Below are 18,325 nucleotides of genomic sequence, written 5' to 3' on the forward strand. Positions count from 1 at the left end.
TCCCGTAAAGGGGGATCTTTGCCCGTCTCGCCGTCGTCATCCATCAGCCGGTGACTTTCCGAACTAATGGGCTCTGGAGGAGATGCAACCGCAATTTAAAATTAAATTAAAAAAAGAAAATTTATATATAATATAAATTTCAAAAAAAAAAAAAATCTTATAATTTATATAGTAATAATAACGAAAGAGGAAAGCTAAAGAAGAAAACCAAATAAAAAAAAATAAAATAAAAACCCAAAAACTTTTTGGGAAAAAAAAATGAACCACTCTATTAATGTGGACCACTCTATCAAACCTGATGCCAACAACGTGGTCCTTTGTTTGATGGCGAATGGATGCTGAACCAAGGCTATTGTATTCAGCCGGGGTGATAATTTGCTGGGTGATTTGACGAACCAGCTACACGAGCGTTAGAATTTCACTGCCGTTCTGAACTAAGCTATCCGGTGTAACGGTACATAAGTCCGGATAATTCGGATAGCGGCACTACACGGTAGGTATAAGGGGCAAATAAAAAAAAACTTTTGCCACACACGCGAGAGAAAACAAACTCGACCGTCTCCAGTGAGTGATGCGAAACGAATGATGTTTTCTTCTTTTACTTTTATTTTCAGTGTAACGATTCAGACTCGCCCGCGCTGCCCACCCATCCAGTGCGCGAATGAGTGTGCCAATTGATTTTAAAATCGGTCCGCGGAAAAGAGCAAAATGCTCACTAGTTTGCTCACTCACTGGTGCGTTTGCTCTTAATGTTTTAAGAATAAAAACAAAAAGTTCACATCTGGTACACAAAAAATTGGCAACACTGCATTGAACGTTTTGATTGTTTTGTTTGGCCTTGCTTTCAAACGTTTCCTCGAACCATTTGCTGGTGGATTTTTTCTCCAAAAACTTTTTAATTTATACATAAGTGATTAATCTACTGGACCAACGATGGTGGACGTGAAAAAGTTCAGTGACACCGACCTGTACGGGATGCTGGGCGTCGAAATCGGCGCCAGCGAACAGGAAATCCGAAAGGGCTACCGCAAGAAGGCGCTTCAATGCCATCCGGATAAGAATCCCGATAATCCTCGGGCAGCCGAACTCTTCCAGGAACTGTCCAAGGCTTTGGAGATTCTGATCGATGTTTCGGCCCGAGCTGCCTATGATAAACTGTTGAACGCCAAGAAGGCTGCCCAGCTGAGGAACCAGCAGTTGGACAGCAAACGGCAGAAGCTAAAGAATGATCTGGAGGAAAGGGAACGACGGGCCCGGGAAGAACTTAAGCATGGGTAAGATTTGTTGATTGAATAATCTTGAGGAAATTGCCGTGGAAGCGTTTAAAATTTTGCTTTTTATGTGGTCCTGTGGCGCAATGGATAACGCGTCTGACTACGGATCAGAAGATTCCAGGTTCGACTCCTGGCAGGATCGATTTTTTTAACTGGTAATTTTCATAACTAAGGAGGGACTCAGAAAGAATTAAAAAAATTCCGGTAATCCAGAAATAAAATCTGGGTGAAACCCTTACGTTTTCTAAATAGTTGCTTGTCAATCCTTTAAATTCCTTCCTTAATTTGCATTGACTATTTTTTTCCGTTACTTTCAGATACAAAGTAAACAAAACGCCGGAAGAAATATTCCAGGAAGAATTCGAACGACTTCGCAAAGAAGGTTCAAAGCTTGTGGCTGAGGAACAGGAATTGATGAGGCAACAACTTCGCCAAGAACTAAGCCAGCAACAGAAACAGCAATCGAGCTACGATCCCTCAAAACATCGGATCAAGATCAAGTGGAAGGCAGAAAAATGTGACCCCGAAAACGGTGGCTATTCGGAAACCGTCTTGCAAAAATTTCTCTCCAAGTATGGTGACATCAATGTTCTGGTGATGAGTCCCAAAAAAACGGGTAGCGCCCTGGTCGAGTTCAAAACACAAGAAGCAGCCGAGATGGCAGTGAGCTATGAACAGGGTCGGCTGGACAATCCCTGCTCGCTGGAATGGATCGGAGATGCCCCAAAGAATAAACACTCTCGGACAGGAGGTTCCGCTACAATTACCGAGAAAGATTACGAGAGCTTAGTGCTGCGACAGCTTCGACAAGCCGAAGAACGAAAACGCCTGATCGAGCAGATGATGCGGGAAGACGCCGAAGAAGAAGCGGGGAAGTCGTAGTTTGTAATTTTAGGTATACTGACTTTTTTTAACTGTTAATTTATTTTTGATCGTAAGATTCCTAATTTTACTCGTAGTTTCCTATCGTTAGATACAGATGTTTACAGGAAATAATTACTTCGTAAATTGCAACTAGTCACGGGTTACACCCACCCGATTGGGGCTCCAAATTTTAAACCGGTAGAGCAGAAAAGAAGTCCTTTGTTAGCCTAAACCCCGGCATAATTGGTTCCTATTCGGATCTTGGTTGCCTCTTCAATCAGCTGGACCAGTTGGTCCAGTTTGTCGATTTCACCGCGGGCCAAACCGATTCGCTCGATTTCCTGGACGAAGTGAACCACATCCACCTGAAGTTGCAGCCGAATTTTGTCGTCATCGGTCATCGTTGTTCCGGCGCTGCTGCTGTTGTTGCTTGTGGTTGACGCAGTGCCAGTTGTTTGTGCCCGAAGATTTTTCAAGCGGCGCAGCGATTCTTCCGTTTTCTGGACGGACGTTAGAACTTCTTCGATCGCCTGGAGGTAGCTGTGAGGGTAAGTAGAATAAAAAGTATTATTTTTCTCACTGCTTTTACTATATGGAGTCGTATCAAACAGTTCTATTTATATCATTTGAAAATCGTGAAATTTAATACAAAAAATAGAATAAGACATCGATCACATCCTTTTAAAGATCTCTACAATTTTATCCCACTGTCATTAAAAATTCATCTCGTTTTGGTAATATTAAGGATTCGTAGATATTTTTGTAACTTATAAGGACATTCAAATCAAACCACAACTTACGTTTCAGTCAAACCTCCGTACACATTAGCCAGAAATTCTTTCAACCTATCGTCGCCAACCATCGAAGCGAACCGTTCCTCAAAGGTTCGACTAGGCAGCAACATCTGTTCCACGTACTGACAGCATTTGCTGGGCACCTCCCTATTAGTTTTTCGATACAACCGGGGAATATCGCTAACCTGCCGGATGGCCGGCGTGCTCGACTGAAGCAGTTCTTGGACGATTAACGTTTGCAACCGGTTCAGTTTAGTCGTCAGCAGGGATCGGTTGTCGAAGAAGATTTCATCCAAGGTAGTCGTTGTGAGTTCCAGTATGGGTGGTGCTTTCTCCGCTATAAGGTTGACAATTTGAGGAACTTTTCGGGAGAAGTTGGTTATATCGGAGTACAAGGTGGCAAGAAGTTTGATTCTATAGAATGGTTCCTGCAGGTCGGCTGGCGCTTCGTATGTCATTGCCGTATCGATCCAGGTAGTAGCTCGGGATAATACTTGCAGCGTTAGCTTCAGAAAGCGATGGAATAGTTGCGGTAGATAAATGCCTTCCTGCCAACAGTTTGAGATGCAGGTCAAAGCTATTGAAAATTGGAGTAAATTAAACTGGCTAGCGCTGATTTGTTGAGCTGTAAATTTGTGGGCATCCAGTCCTTTGCTACATGCTTTCTCCATGTTGGATCCAATCTCTTGAAACCTAATTTGAAAGTAAACCGGCAGATTCCATCGTACTTGGAAACTTTTGTATTGTGCATGCGCTTTAAAAGCCGTTACTTCCGCGGGGTCCTCAATAATTAGTTCTATTCGTTCGAGGAACTCCAGGGTGCATTTGTATTTCTGGTAGAACGAATCAGGATTGCCCGGAGCAAATATCGACGACATATTCGTCTCCATTCGGCGCTCTACCTCGGTCCAGAAACTGTTGGTGACAAAATCGTATCCCTTGACTTTGCCATTCTTTTTCGTTAGCGCCAAAAGGTTTTTCATGTTCATCGAAATGAAATCCAGAATCTGATTGTAGATACCGGTTAAACCTTGTACGGAATTTTGTAAGCTGCTTTCGGAGATAACTTTTGCCATATACGGTGCGACTATTTCCTGTTTGAACACATCCTCTGCGGTTCGACATTCGTCCAGAGTACAATAAATTCTAAGGCATCGTTCAAGACCGTCAACGTCTTTCTTCTCCAAAGTTTTTAGAAAGTAGTCCTTAATCTGTTCAAGTAAACTGTTTTTGAGTTCCTTTGAAAGTTGCATTTGTTCCTGATTCAGAAATTCGTTACAAAACTTGATATTGAATTGTAGCTGGATCGACTCCAAAGCAGCCCTCTCCAACAATACCGGATTGATCTCTTGTTCCTTCCCTTCGCTTGGCTTAAGTAAACTATCAAGCTTTACTAAAGCTCCCTGGGCCTTAGCCAAACTTTGAAGGCTTTTCTTGTACTTCCTCAAGTCCTTTTTCTGCTCCAAACATTCGCTGATTCCACCCATGGTTCCTTCGAGTGCTTGTTTGACGACCAGAATTTCTTCCTTCAATTTTTCCAACGGACTAACGATACCACCGATCTGTTGATCCAGTCCAATCAAATTTGCCGATAGGTCCACGAAATCTGCGTAGTCCTGGTTTATCAACTCTATCATAGCCGATCGGAGCACTTTGAGGTATATGCCCAAATCGTCTCGGATGATCTCCAAACTACCAGCATTACGATTCTCGTACAAGAACTCATCCACCGAAAAGGTTTTCTAATCGAGAAAATTTATTAATTACATGGCAGAAAAAGCAATTAAAAATCTTAATCAAATACCTTCATGAACTCGTTCTTGTCGAAGCATAGATCGGCAGGGCCGGCCGGTAAACAGAACAGATCCCGTCCGTTCGACATCTCTTTCAAATGGGATAACAGCAGGAAGGATTCCAAAACACTAAATTAATTCAATTTGGGTACAAATTACTGTAAAAATGGACATTATTCGACGGAAAACTAAATTCTTGATCCAGCTAGAACGGGAAATTGATGCAGTTTTCACTGTTTTGATGGCAGTCGAAGAAAAATTGACACATCACCCATCATCGTCATTGATGCGCCCACGATGCAATAATCATTATAATGCGCTGACGATGCTTGTGAACGCTCATTTTACTCTAGACATATTTGAATAGAAAAAAGTACAGTGGAAAAAAATTAAATTGTATGAAATCAAAAATACGAATTCCTGTTATACATAATTCATGAATGAAGAAACTTGCCATGAGCATTAACAATCATCTTTTAATTTTTTAACAATTTGAAAGGATTTAGGACATTTGCCTCGTCACGTGGTTTTCTTAAAAATCAAAAAATACTTTATTTGAAAATCCGTTTTGAACGGGCACGGGAGAATCTTGAGCTTTATTTTAAAACATTCCAGTTTTTTTCGGTATATAATACCGCGTAAAATATAAAGTTTTTGTCAACCATGCACCATGAACGTGGCATCGTTCAAGGACGCTTCCCGTATCCGTTTTTTTTGAGGTTATATGTGATCATAAACAAAACGGATTCAAAACAAAAAGTCATTGCCGGTTCGATTGGTGACTTGCTCAGAAACTTCTCCGCTATCCTCAAAAATGTTCAAGCTGTTCCGAAGTGAAAGCGTTTCCGGTTTCTCGTTCGTGGTACCCAGTGTCAGCGTCGGAAATGTGGCCCAACTGGCGGTGGATTTACTCATCGAAACGCTCAAACTTTCGAAAGTGGGTCTTCTGTGGCATCCAGCTTTGATTCCGGTTGCCGGTCCAGCCGCGTACGCTCACGATTCGGATAAAATTACCACCACTGCCGAACTGTTTGCATCCGACGAGCATAAGTTGTTGGTTCTTCAATTGCGAGCCCCTCTCGTCGGTTCCTTGACGGCGGATTTCCTTACCAGTTTGTCGGACTTTGTAGAGAGTCAAAAACTCGGAGATGTTTTCATACTATCCAGTAGCTTCGCCCACGAAAACCAGCAAATCGGTTCCCGGTTTAAGTACGTGGCCACGGAAGCATTCCTTTCTAAGCGACAAGAGGCCCTAACTCAATTGAAGTGGCCACAGTTGGAAGGAAGTGTTATTCACGGGGGAGGATTTGCTATGAAGTTGCAGCAACTGTTGGTCGCACGTAATCAATCCGGATTGGTGCTTTTTAGTTATGTTTCCGAAGGGGACAACACTACAGATGCCGTTAATTTGGTATCGTTGTTGGATCAGATCAGAGAACCGGTGCTGCTACCGAGAGATGACGAACAGAAGATTAAGATTGCGGTTCCCAGCTCTTGGAAGCATCTGTTTGGAAACTCAGCTCCTGTGAACGTTTATTGATGGAAAATAAATTGTTAATTTATGAAACTTATTTATGCGTTCAGTTTTCTTTAGAAAGATACATTCATCTTACATTTAATTAAATCTAAATTATTCGCTGTTGATTCGGTGATTTTGAGTAATACATGCCACGTGGTTTTTTCGCCAAAAATCAAAACGTCTGCAGAAATTTAATTGATATTGCATAAATGAAGGCGATATGCAGATACCAAGTATCAACGCTGTTGCGCCTGCATTTATGCAACAAATTTATTACGGGATTTTAACCCGGGGGTTATTTTACTGCAGCAATTTGAATTTCAAATTTTGTCGGCGGGCCACATTTGAAATAACACTGCAGATAATCAGCAGTTCGTATGAACATAAGACCATTTATTTTTATAATACAAATATCTGTCAAAAAAAATAGAAAAGTCTAAGTCAAAAGAATGCATTTCTGATAATATAACTTATTTACCAAGCAATATCAGCCGAAATTGATTAGGTAGATCACTAAATCAAAGACAGATTTTGTGGTCCTTTCAAAAAAAATTTTTTTTTTAAACAGGTAGGTAATTTGATTTTTTCCCCAAACTATCGTCTATTTAAACATAACCTTTTTTTTTTTCTCAAAAACGGATTTTTTTAAGGTTATTATCTTCTTTCGAAACCTCTTAAGCGTTGGGCGTTGATTCGTTGTTTAAAACATAAAAAAAAGCAATATAAGCCCTGTTAATTTCCTTTAAACGGTGAAAGAAATGTTTTCTGTCATGACATTCAGAATAAGGCTGGAACAAATATCAATATCTTCTTTTGTCATTACAAGACGAAAAAAACAAATTTTGGAAGATGGAAGTTATTCCACCATTTGTATTCTTGATTATATTAAATTTTTCGATAAAAATTTACTTGTTTTTTAGGTTTAGTGCAATGATATTCTATGCAACTTTGTTGCATACAAGCTTTCGTGCAATTTATTTGTTTTTCGCATTTTTTTTTTATTGTAACCCCCCCCCCCCCCCTCGCGATGTTCCAACTCCAAGTGACAAAAGAAGGATTCGAAATTTGTTCCGGCCTAAGATGATCGGCATAAGCTGTCGATATCCGATCAAAACTAAAATTTCACAAAATATTGAACAAATTTTGTCAAAAAATCTTGGTTACAGTTTACATTCTCGATTGCAATCAGGCTGGGACAAATATCAATGTCTTCTCTTGTCACTCTCCCCCCCCCCCCCCTTCGAAATTTTCAAAATTTCCGTTTTTTTTGAGGTTACACTCTAGGCCGGTCTAACCCAAAACCAAGTTGAAATGCCGCAAAATCGGATGAAACTGGCTCCCGACGAAAATGAGTTTGAGGGGGTTTTCCCAAACTTGAGAATAAACGTAATTTTTGCAACTTAATTTTGGGGCATGTCATGCGGTGGGATTTTTTTTGGGATTTTTTTCATTTGATGAACCAAATATCAAAAGGGAGTATGAAAATTTAATGAACACAATATTTTTATTCATATTTCTTATTTAATTTTATTCCCAAAAATATTTTTTTCACAATAAACTGACTTCGGAGAAGGATTCGAAATTTGTTCCGGCCTAAGATGATCGGCATAAGCTGTCGATATCCGATCAAAACTAAAATTTCACAAAATATTGAACAAATTTTGTCAAAAAATCTTGGTTACAGTTTACATTCTCGATTGCAATCAGGCTGGGACAAATATCAATGTCTTCTCTTGTCACTCTCTCCCCCCCCCCCCCCCCCCCCTTCGAAATTTTCAAAAACCCGAAGGGGGGAATAAATCAAGTTTGAAGTATTTTATGTAAATTTGGAAAAAAAAATTTGAAAGATAAGACTTATTTTACCTTTTGCATTCTTGATTTTATTGAATTTTTCGATAAACATTACCGTGAACGGCCCTAATTCTGCGCAGTCCCAAACTCTGCGCATTTTCATATTCAAACAGAAATATTTCAAGATGTGATGAACAAAATATCCATGAAACAAGCTGAATCTCTTTAGTTACTGTTTATCTTCAAAATGCTTCCAATTATTTTGAAAACTGATGAATTGTTCGCGAGAAATGGAATAAATCAAAATAAATGTAGGAAGCAAACGTTAAAAATGGCCGCCGTTAGCAGTACAGCTGAAGTGTTAGGAAAACAAAAAGATCAAATGAAACAGTGTTGAACAGAATTTTCTCATTGGAAATGCCTTTACGTGAAAAATAAAATCATTCTGAACATGACTGCCAACAAAATTTTAGACAAAATGGTTTTTTCAAATCAAAACAATGATTTAAGCAATGCGCAGAATTTGACACCATTTTTTTACTTATGTTCCTAATGCGCAGAATGAAAAGCACCGGAGATTACAGTTACAGTTAATTACAGTTTTCTAATAAGTTTTATGAAGATAGGGTGTCCGTAAAGTTGTTGGGAGTTTCTTAGGAATCCCTTCGAATCTACATGTTTTGTTGACAAAAAAATAGAAAATCTTGATTTCCGTTCCCTATCGTGTTCGCGTGTAAATCGTTCAGTTCCAACTGTACAGACTGTTCCGACATACAGAAGCAGTTCCGGCGGGCCACAAAATCGCGCCAGCTGGGGGAACTACGCGAAGCTTCTCTCGATTCACCCGCTCACTCGCACTCGTTGAGTTGACTAACTGATACTGACTGATAGTAAAAGCCAAATGAAGCAGCGCGTAATTCCCCCAGCTGGGGCGATTTTGTGGCCCGCCGGAACTGCTTCTGTATGTCGGAATAGTCCGCACTGCACACCAACGAAACAAGTTAGTTTGACCAGATCCGGCAAAGAACATGATCGGTCAACAAATATTTGGTAAGCGAGCTGTAGGAAAAAAAAAACATTTGTAAGAAATAGTGAAAGAAAGTGTCACATAAGCTTCAAAGATCCAAGGCTTGAATTGGCCCTTTTTCATAATTTGCAATACGCAATTTTGCTATTTGTAAATGCTTTTTAATACATTTTAAGTAAATTAAATGTTGGTCTTATCAGTAGGGAGTGGTATATTGGTTTTATTTGGGTGCGCAGAATATGGGACACATGCGCAGAATTAGGAACAAATAGAAAATAGTGCGCAGAATAAGGGCCACTTGCATTTTTTCCAAATGTTGTACATAATCCACATTTTTGTTCCAAAATTGAGCTCTCATTAATTTTGCCGTTAAGTTTGTTAGTTAGCCCAACTGTACACAAAATTTTGAGGATATTCATTGAAAGGTAAATTTTTTATAACATAAAACATTTGAAAAATCCTTAACTGCGCAGAATTAGGGCCGTTCACGGTACTTGATTTGTAGGTTTTGTGCAATGATATAGTATGCAATATTGTTGCATACAAGATTTCGTGCAATTTATTCCAATTTATTTGTTTTTTGCATTATTTTTTATTGCCTGTTCTTGTCATTTTTGCTGACAAATCAGCGATCGGTTTTCCAATAGTTGAACTTTCCAGCAATTGGTCTAGTTTTGCTGGAAATTCAGCAATCGAGTTGTCAAATTGGAGTTTGTTAGTTTTCGCTCGCTGAAGCAAGGTGAGACTCTATTTTAGGAATTTTGGTTAGATTAAAACAATTATTTTTATTTTCCTCTATCTTCTAGCAACTAGACATCATTTCAAGGTTGAGTTTTTATTGGACAGAACATATGAAAAATCTTGTAGGTCAAAGAATGAAACGCTTGAAGTTTTATAAAAAGCTTCTCTGCCGTTCTAAGCAAGATTGTCCCGTGTGGAAAAACGTGCAAACGAGAAAAACGCGATTGAAATATCAGCTATATTTCCAATTTTTCTCTCAAACTAAAAATTCACCGACAGTTTTTTCGTAGTGAACAGTTCAAGTTAATCATTTTACAATGTTTTCTGCCAAAAAATTACATTTCCTACAAAAAAAACAGCAAATTAGAGCCAAAAATGCTCCGTGTGACACTTTTGCGTAAAATCAGAACGCATGCCGATGCTAGTTCTACGAAAAACTGTCACACGGCTACAATTTTTCTATCATTTTAAAAGCTTGCGTAGTTTATTTTTTTGCCAAAAACTCATGCTAAACCGTAATTTGAGAAATACGTTCCACTTTGTTTATAAAAATGTATAGTTGAGTATGGATCTTGTAAGTAGTGCCTACCGAAAAGTGTTTAGTGAAAATTTCTCTGAATAAAACACTCAAGGCTTCTCGCTCCTCCTCTGCCCTCTATTTTAGTGTTCTTTTCAGTGAATAACATTAAATTCAACAGTTTGAACTCATCTTAAGACAATTTTTTGATAAAATTTGCATTTTTCATAGAATTTTCTCTAGTGTGAAATCCTTGCGTAGAACTATCAACATAGAGACAACCACCTTGATGAAAATTTCGTATAAGTTCAGAACAAAGTATACTTATTTGTGTTTTTATTCGAAAGTTAACACTAAAAGAGACCGTTTCCAGCAAAAAAGTGAAAATGGCCCAAAAGTCACATGGGACATTCTTGCGTAGAACGGCAGTTCTGTATTCTAAGACGTTTGTAATGTTACTAGTTAGTGGGAGTGAATTGCCTCGATTTTATAAATCACCGATTGCTATGATATCACCCCCTCTCAATTGGTCAACCCAAGGGAACTACGAAGTTTCTGGAACTGGATAGCTTCTAATGGTTTCGTAAAAATATCGGCAATTTGTTCTCTAGTACCGATAGCTTCGACCTTCAGCCTTCCTTCCGCAATGTGGTCCCTTACAAAATGATGTTGCACGTCGATGTGTTTACTCCGCTTCGTCTCAAGGTTCTTGGCCATTCCTATACAGCCACGGTTGTCTTCGAAAATTACAGGTGGTGCTTCCGATGTGATATGAAGATCATCCAGAAGACCATTCAACCAAATAGCCTCTGCCGCCGCACTGCTCAGCGCCACATATTCGGCCTCGCTCGATGATGTTGCCACGGTCGTCTGTTTCTTGCTGGACCAGGACACTGTGCATCCAAAAATTTTAAAGATGAAGCCACTAATCGATTTCCTGTCCACAGCATTAGCAGCCCAATCGGAATCTGCGTACCCCACGACTCTCGGTGCATTCTTGTTTCTGGTGAACACCAAAACCATTTGCCCGGTGCCTCGCAAGTACCGTACGATCCGCTTCAAACATTGCCAGTGTTCGGTATTTGGACTCTGCTGGAACCTTCCCATGTAACCAATCGGAAAACAAACATCCGGCCGTACACACAGCATCAGATACATCAAGGTGCCCAATAATTCACGATACGGTTTATCAGTCGGGGTTCCTTCTTTCGTCAATTGTTGGCCTTTCTCCATTGGGGTTTTCACAGGATTACAATCTTGCAGCCCGAAACGATTTAGGATCCTTGTTACGTGCGCTTCCTGAGACAACCTAAGGACACCACCTTCTCGATTGTAGGTTATCTTCACGCCAAGAAAGTGATGAGCCTCGCCACAATCCGTCATCTGGAACGCTTGAGATAGGTCTTTCTTCAGCTTCAAAATTGTATCACGTTTCCGAACATTTGAATCGAACCGGACAACCATCTTCATCTTCCTTCAGGCAGAAGACCCATTTGGATTTCAAAGGCTTCACTCCTCGTGGATACGGCGTTAGATCCCACACGTGATTGGATTTTAACGATTGCAATTCGTCGTCCACAGCCTTCAACCAGTTGCATCGATCATCTCGGTCATAAATATCGCCAAAAGATTCTGGTATATCTGTAGTGAGTGGGCCAGCAGAATTTGCACTATAACTGGTAAAAAAATTGAGGAACTTACTAGGGAGCCTGCGCTCCCGTTCGCTGCGCCTCAGCAACGTTTGTCCTCCGGACTCGTGCTGTTCTAAGTGCGAAGGGAGCGCTCCTGGTGTTGCGTTCTCTGCACTCGAATCCTCACAAGCTGCTTCGAATATTTCATCCTCTTTCTCATCAATGGGATCTTTGACAGCGACATCAATATTGCCATCGCTTTGACCTGGAATCTCAAGCTCATCCCCCTCTCGCTCGGAAGGGAGTTGCACGACCAACGGCGACTTGGAGCTTTTCTTGACATCAGCATTTGGAAAACTCATTTCATCGAACCGTACGTCTCGAGCAATTCGCACCCTGCGAGCTTGCTTGTCCCACAACCGGTAGCCATTCGGAGCATAACCGATCATGACCATTTCGCGGCTCTTGTCGTCTAGTTTCTTCTGCTGTTGATTTGGAACCCAAACGTCAGCTCTACAGCCGAAAACTTTGAGTTTGCCTAGCGACGGTTTCTTGCTATGCCAACATTCAGCCGGCGTGGTTGTGTTCGGTAGCGCCTTGGTAGGACTTCGATTCACCACATAGACCACCGACAGCACAGCTTCCGGCCACATCTCTTTCGGAACCTGTAGGATCGCCCCTCGATGATAAGTGTTGTGATTGTCTACATTAATAACAAATATAGGTTTATGTAGAATCAAAGACGGCATTGGAAAAGAGGAAGGAAGTGATTTGCAGTTTAGGAGTGAATACGTGAAAATGAGAAACTTAGCATTTGATAGAAGAATAAACGTTTCCAAATCGGGAAATGATTTAACTGGACTCTACAAATTGGCGACGAGGATGGGATGTGAAAACGTTGATGATTTACACTGATACGAATCTTCCACCCAAAGAAATCAGATTTATTCGATTTTTCCCTAGGTGGTAGCTGTACCTGTACCGGCAGTTGCAGTACACATTATTTTTCATTCCTCGCGACCTGCTGTGAACTACAAATTGGTAATTGTGAAAAGAATGCGAAGATCTCGAGGGATTTTTATGATTGAATGTCAGTTCCATGGGATGATGATTGCATCCTTAGTAAGTATATTGAAAGTAAAGTTCCTTGTGTAAACACAAGTTGTTTGCGTGAGCGCAAATCGCCTGTTGCGAAGTTCCTTGTGTGAGCACAAGTTGTTTGGGTGAGCCCAAATCATGTCCTGTAGCGGAGTTCCTTGTGTGAGCACAAGTTGTTAGCGTGAGCGCAAATCATGTGCTGTTGGGAAGTTCCTTGTGTGAGCACAAGTTGTTTGGGCGAGCGCAAACTATTTCCTGCTGCGAAAAAATTGCGTGAGCGCAGATGAGATGCCGTTAGATGCGTGAGCGCATACGGAGTACTCCGTGAGCGCATATGTGTGATGTTTGCGTGAGTGCAAACGGGGAGACGAGTTCTCCAAATTGTTTTTGCGTAAGCGCAAAGAGCTATATGAGCAAGCACATTTTGAAATATATCTGGTGATTATGTGTGGGCATTAAAATGCATGTGTGGGCTCATGAAAATGACATTTATCTAAGATATGTTACGCGAAATTTGAGAATTCCTTTGCTCAAATCGGAGAAAGAGATCTTTTCAAAAGAAAAAAAGGAAAGAATAGTGTAATGCTAGCTGAAATCTAGTGCAAGTTCGCAGAAGTTGGGAGAAACATGATCATTACTCCTGTAGAAGTGACTCATTTGATAAATGCTCGATGAAAATGGCATTGTACTGTTGTGTAAATGCTAGCTGAAATCTAGTGCAATTTCGCAGAGAAACATGAACAATACTCCTGTAGAATATTCAATGTAAATGCGAATGTATAAAGTCACTCATTTGGTAAATGCTCGATGAATATAGCATTGTACTGTTGAATGTACAGAGAATTTAACTACAGCGATCCATGATGATCATAAAGTACATTTTATTACAAAATACAGCCCATTTAATAGGAACCAATGTATTTCTATGTTTACGTAGAACATTGGTCTCAAAAAAGTAAAGGGGGGATTGTAGGATCGCCCCTCGATGATAAGTGTTGTGATTGTCTACATCAATAACAAATATAGGTTTATGTAGAATCAAAGACGGCATTGGAAAAGAGGAAGGAAGTGATTTGCAGTTTAGGAGTGAATACGTGAAAATGAGAAGTTTAGTATTTGATAGAAGAATAAACGTTTCCAAATCGGGAAATGATTTAACTGGACTCTACAGAACCATGGACTCAATTAGTACTGTTCGGACCCTCTCGATAACGGTTCGGTTGAACCGTTCAGCCACCCCGTTCTGCTGGGGCGTGTATGCAACCGTTGGCTCGATCTGGATCCCTTTCTGCGAGTAAAAATCTTTTTGACTATTCGAAAGATACTCACATCCTTGATCCATGGTAAATTTGGAAATCTTCGTGTTGAACATGGCGGTTGCCATTGCCTCGTATTCCAGAAAGCTCTTGAAAACCTCAGACTTCCGGCGCATCAAATAAAGCACGGCAAAGTGTGTGTGGTCATCGATAAAGGAGACAAAATACCTTGATCCGTCCCAGGCTGGGGGATCAATAGGGCCGCATACATCCGAATGGATTGTCTCCAATGGCCTCGTTGCTCTGATTCGGGTACCGTTTAATGGCTGGTCTTCTTTAGGTTCCGCTTGACAATAGCCCAGTATTTCTCAATTGGGCGGAGCTATGGTGTGTTGGGAGGGTTCTTGTCCTTGGAAACCACCTTCACGTTGTTGGCGGCGAACCACTCCATGGCCTTTTTACCGTAATGGCAAGATGCCAAATCCGGCCAAAACAGTACGGAACAACCGTGTTTCTTCAGGAAAGGCAGCAGACGTTTATTCAAACACTCTTTCACGTAAATTTCTTGGTTTACAGTCCCGGAAGCTATGAAAATGCTGCTTTTCAAGCCACAGGTATAGATGGCTTGCCAAACCAGATATTTCTTCGCGAACTTTGACAGTTTCATGTGCTTGAAAATATCTGCTACCTTTCCCTTCCTTTTGCCGTATAAAACTCATGTCCCGGAAGCTGCTTGTAGTCGGCTTTGACGTAGGTTTCGTCGTCCATTACCACGCAGTCAAACTTCGTCAGCATAGTCGTGTACAGCCTCCGGGATCATCGCGCTTTGGCCGTCGTATTTTGTTTATCATCGCGATTTGGAGTCACTACCTTCTTGTAAGTCGATTGTCCGGCTCGTTTTTTGGCTCGATGCACGGTTGTAGACGATACACCCAGCTTGCGGCATCTCGGAAAGAGAGGTTAGGGTTTCGCTTGAAACTACCGGCAACTCTCTTTGTCGTCTAAGCGGCTTCCGGTTTTCGATTTCCCCCCGATCCAGACTTTCTGGCTGTCGACAAACGTTCCCCAAACACTTTAATTACATTTGTAACGGTTGATTGACAACTTTTAGCGATTTTGCCAGCTTTGCGTGCGAGTAGCTCGGATTTTCGCGATGCGCGAGCAAAATTTTGATACGCTGCTCTTCTTCCTTGGACGGCATTTTGACAACTGAAGAGTGAATTCCAAAATCAAAATAGGAGCAACATTCTACACACACACACACCTTCAAAATGGGGGGTGTTCAGGTTTTTTAAATGCAAAATTGAAAGAAATACGTCAAGTTTGACCAAATTTTGACCGTATCACCCTTTACGGGTCATTTAGACCCCAACCGCAAAGGAAGGTTAAAGGACTAGAACACTCGCTCGTCCTTCAGTTGATTTTTTCGAAAAATAATGATACCTTCTCTTTTATAGTGGAGTTTTTCACAGATCAAGAAATAAGACAAAGTCAATTGAAGTAATGATTTTTGTTTATTATTGAGTACATACATTCATTAAAATATAATGCAAATTTTCACCACTAGCACATCATTCATACGAAACTGTTTCGAAATGCCATTCTTGCACCAACCGAAATGAGTCTCACACATTTTGATTTCCAGATTTTTGTTTACCTTATAAGCATTTTCGCATTGTGGTCTGTCGTACCAGAACGCAATATACTCTATCCGTTAAATTAAATTCAGTATACATCATAGTTGTTGACTGCTTTCTTTTTATTGCAACACAAATCTTTATAAGAGGGATTTAATTCGTTTGAATCGCTCTGTTCTAAGAATTTTTCAACAGAGATTAACAAATTACTAAAAAAATATTAAGTTGCAAAATCATGGAAGCTAAACTCATAGCATAGCCAGAAGCTCGTTGTTTCTCTACCTTACCTTACACTTAAGATGTTGTTCCGACGAAACTCTAGAAAAACTATATTTACAGTCATTTATGTTTTGTGATAGAACACTTTTGCCACTGGATTGTGTTTGTCGCTTAACAAAATTAAGAAGCTTGTTCTCAGTACTACTACTTATTACGATCGAATATGATCTTTTTTCGGTATCAGAATAACAGTAAGACTTCAAAGAGAGATTTACATTTTCCTGTTCTATGGTTTTTAAGTTGAGGTGTCTATTTAAAAAATCCAATTGGATTGTAACATTTCTATCGTGCTGTTTTTCTTGTAACAATAAGTATCGAATGTAAAGTCAAATAAGCGTTGAAAAAGTCTGATTTACCATTTGCGGGTGCTTTCCTGGGGATCAAAAAAAGAAGCTGGTTTTCAATTTCGTTGTGTACTTTCTGGAACCGAAACTGTCTGTCGAACCCCTGCTTTACATCATTTTGAGAAGTCAAAGTGCGTGGATTCACTTTGCATCCTTGGACAATGAAATACATTTAATTTTGCTCTGAATATACTTCCAAAATATGTGTTTCTACGGTAAAGTTTTACGTTTATTTCATCAGTCCATTGCTTGTCTTATGTATAGCAGAGGTATATTGAATTTTCTTCCGAAAGCTCTGGTAAATGTTCACTTTTCTTGATTCTTGATTTGTTTGCTAACTGCTAAAAATCTCATCAGATAGAAAAATATACAATCACTCTCTAAGATTTAGGGGTAGTAGTCATATACGATTTGATTTTTTTAATTTAAATTTTCAAAACCTACGACAGAGACATATAATCAGATTTTTTCTCCTTTCTTCAGAAATTAATCTCATATAATTTACAAAGGGAAAATTATTTACATAAACTGTTGTCACTTTTATAAAGTGTTACTATTTTTTTTAAATTAAATGTATTCACGATAATGCCTAGAACCCTTCATAAGGTCTTCTGGCGTACTTAGCCTAATAATGTAAAGATAAAGATTGAGAAAAACATTTAGAACATTTCCTACTACTGTATTAGATAACCTGTATATACAAAAGCTTGGCACTGCCAAAAATTTCATCTCTCGTAAGTATCTCGTAATCGAGAACCAGCCATTAGTATTATGTCGAATTGCACACCCTCCAATTGCCTCCATTCAAAATCACAGGATTTTAGCTTTACAACGTTCCGTCCGCAAGATATTCATTCAATCCATATCGATCCATTTCTCATCGCCCGGCAGTATGTCGATATCCGGCTGCATCTTGATGGAAACTGCCGTCGGATCGTAAAAGCCGGCCAGATAGTACGTATCGTTGTTGTCATAGATGGCCCGATACCGTTCCGGACTGGATCCGAATTTTTCCGTGTACTCTTTCAACGGTAGCACCTCGCATTTGTGAGAAATCGTTTGGACGTCGTTTTCGTCCTCATGCGGTGATTGGAAAAGGGCTCCCTAGAATGGATAAAATTGAAATAAGTTTCTGAAATCAGGTTTTTTTTTAATATTTAAAATTACCGGATATTTCAAGTTGGGACAACCTTCGGCTTCTTCCGGATGATAGAACCACTTGACGCGAACAACCATGTTGTTGGTTGAGGTTTCCCACATGGATTCGATATGGCCGATGTAGGGGCGATCGGGTCGTCCCGTGGACAGGAAGACAGCACTATCACCAACCTGTAAGTAAAGAAATTTTTATATCATGTTAGAACGGTTGTTAAGAAAATGCTATTGAATATGAATCAAATTGTTCGGATAGGTACCGTTTAAACTGTTAAAAATCAAATTAAGAAGTGCGCGGCCATTTGTATTCCGATACTTTTAACAAATTCGCATTTTGGGGGACTAAAAACGAGCCAAATTTTAGTTCGTTTATTTTAATTTTTGTTTATCCTACTCTCTATCACAAATCGCCGGTCTCACTTTCTGACAGGGCTGTCGAGTCACGCAGTTATTCAACGCACAATAGTTTCCCACCCGTAAACCTGGTCCGGATTCACTCTCTGGAGCCACCGGATCAGAGCTACCATTACTTTGCATGACTTGCAATTTCTCGGACTTCCCACATTCACCAGATAACGCTCCACTTGGTCTAACCACCTCGTTCA

General features: G+C 40.1%; 6 protein-coding genes and 1 non-coding gene across 16 annotated transcripts in view; 4 read left to right on the forward strand and 3 right to left on the reverse strand.

The window, feature by feature from the left end:
- LOC129753543 (protein winged eye-like) overlaps positions 1–18,325 on the forward strand; it is a 531,910-nt gene that overhangs the window by 310,265 nt on the left and 203,320 nt on the right. The gene's annotated exons all lie outside the window — the stretch shown is intronic.
- LOC129753567 (40S ribosomal protein S25) overlaps positions 1–18,325 on the reverse strand; it is a 458,367-nt gene that overhangs the window by 77,984 nt on the left and 362,058 nt on the right. The gene's annotated exons all lie outside the window — the stretch shown is intronic.
- Positions 820–2,662, forward strand: LOC129753559 (dnaJ homolog subfamily C member 17-like). Of its 2 annotated transcripts, XM_055749394.1 has the most exons (3): positions 820–1,274; positions 1,592–2,169; positions 2,234–2,660. In XM_055749394.1, exons 1-2 carry the CDS (start codon positions 934–936, stop codon positions 2,154–2,156), a joined length of 906 nt encoding a protein of 301 aa, XP_055605369.1. In that variant the 5' UTR covers positions 820–933; the 3' UTR covers positions 2,157–2,169; positions 2,234–2,660. The 2 variants fall into 2 exon arrangements, with proteins under 2 accessions (XP_055605369.1, XP_055605368.1); XM_055749393.1 differs by having other exon boundaries at positions 821–1,274; positions 1,592–2,662.
- On the forward strand, positions 1,344–1,416 carry Trnar-acg (transfer RNA arginine (anticodon ACG)). The gene has a single exon. It is a non-coding gene; the product is annotated as a tRNA-Arg (tRNA).
- LOC129753549 (conserved oligomeric Golgi complex subunit 2-like) lies at positions 2,185–4,963 on the reverse strand. The gene is made up of 3 exons (XM_055749382.1): positions 4,737–4,963; positions 2,939–4,674; positions 2,185–2,678 (listed from the first exon to the last, which is right to left on the reverse strand). The coding sequence occupies exons 1-3, from the start codon at positions 4,812–4,814 to the stop codon at positions 2,366–2,368; spliced, it is 2,127 nt and encodes a 708-aa protein (XP_055605357.1). The 5' UTR covers positions 4,815–4,963; the 3' UTR covers positions 2,185–2,365.
- On the forward strand, positions 5,474–6,296 carry LOC129753564 (proteasome assembly chaperone 2-like). Its single transcript, XM_055749400.1, has one exon. The coding sequence runs from the start codon at positions 5,540–5,542 to the stop codon at positions 6,263–6,265; it is 726 nt and encodes a 241-aa protein (XP_055605375.1). The 5' UTR covers positions 5,474–5,539; the 3' UTR covers positions 6,266–6,296.
- Positions 15,801–18,146, reverse strand: LOC129753568 (protein winged eye-like). The gene is made up of 2 exons (XM_055749406.1): positions 17,733–18,146; positions 15,801–17,669 (listed from the first exon to the last, which is right to left on the reverse strand). Exons 1-2 carry the CDS (start codon positions 17,823–17,825, stop codon positions 17,421–17,423), a joined length of 342 nt encoding a protein of 113 aa, XP_055605381.1. The 5' UTR covers positions 17,826–18,146; the 3' UTR covers positions 15,801–17,420.

This window comes from Uranotaenia lowii, chromosome 3, assembly GCF_029784155.1.
Source record: "Uranotaenia lowii strain MFRU-FL chromosome 3, ASM2978415v1, whole genome shotgun sequence".
Taxonomy (NCBI): domain Eukaryota; kingdom Metazoa; phylum Arthropoda; class Insecta; order Diptera; family Culicidae; genus Uranotaenia; species Uranotaenia lowii.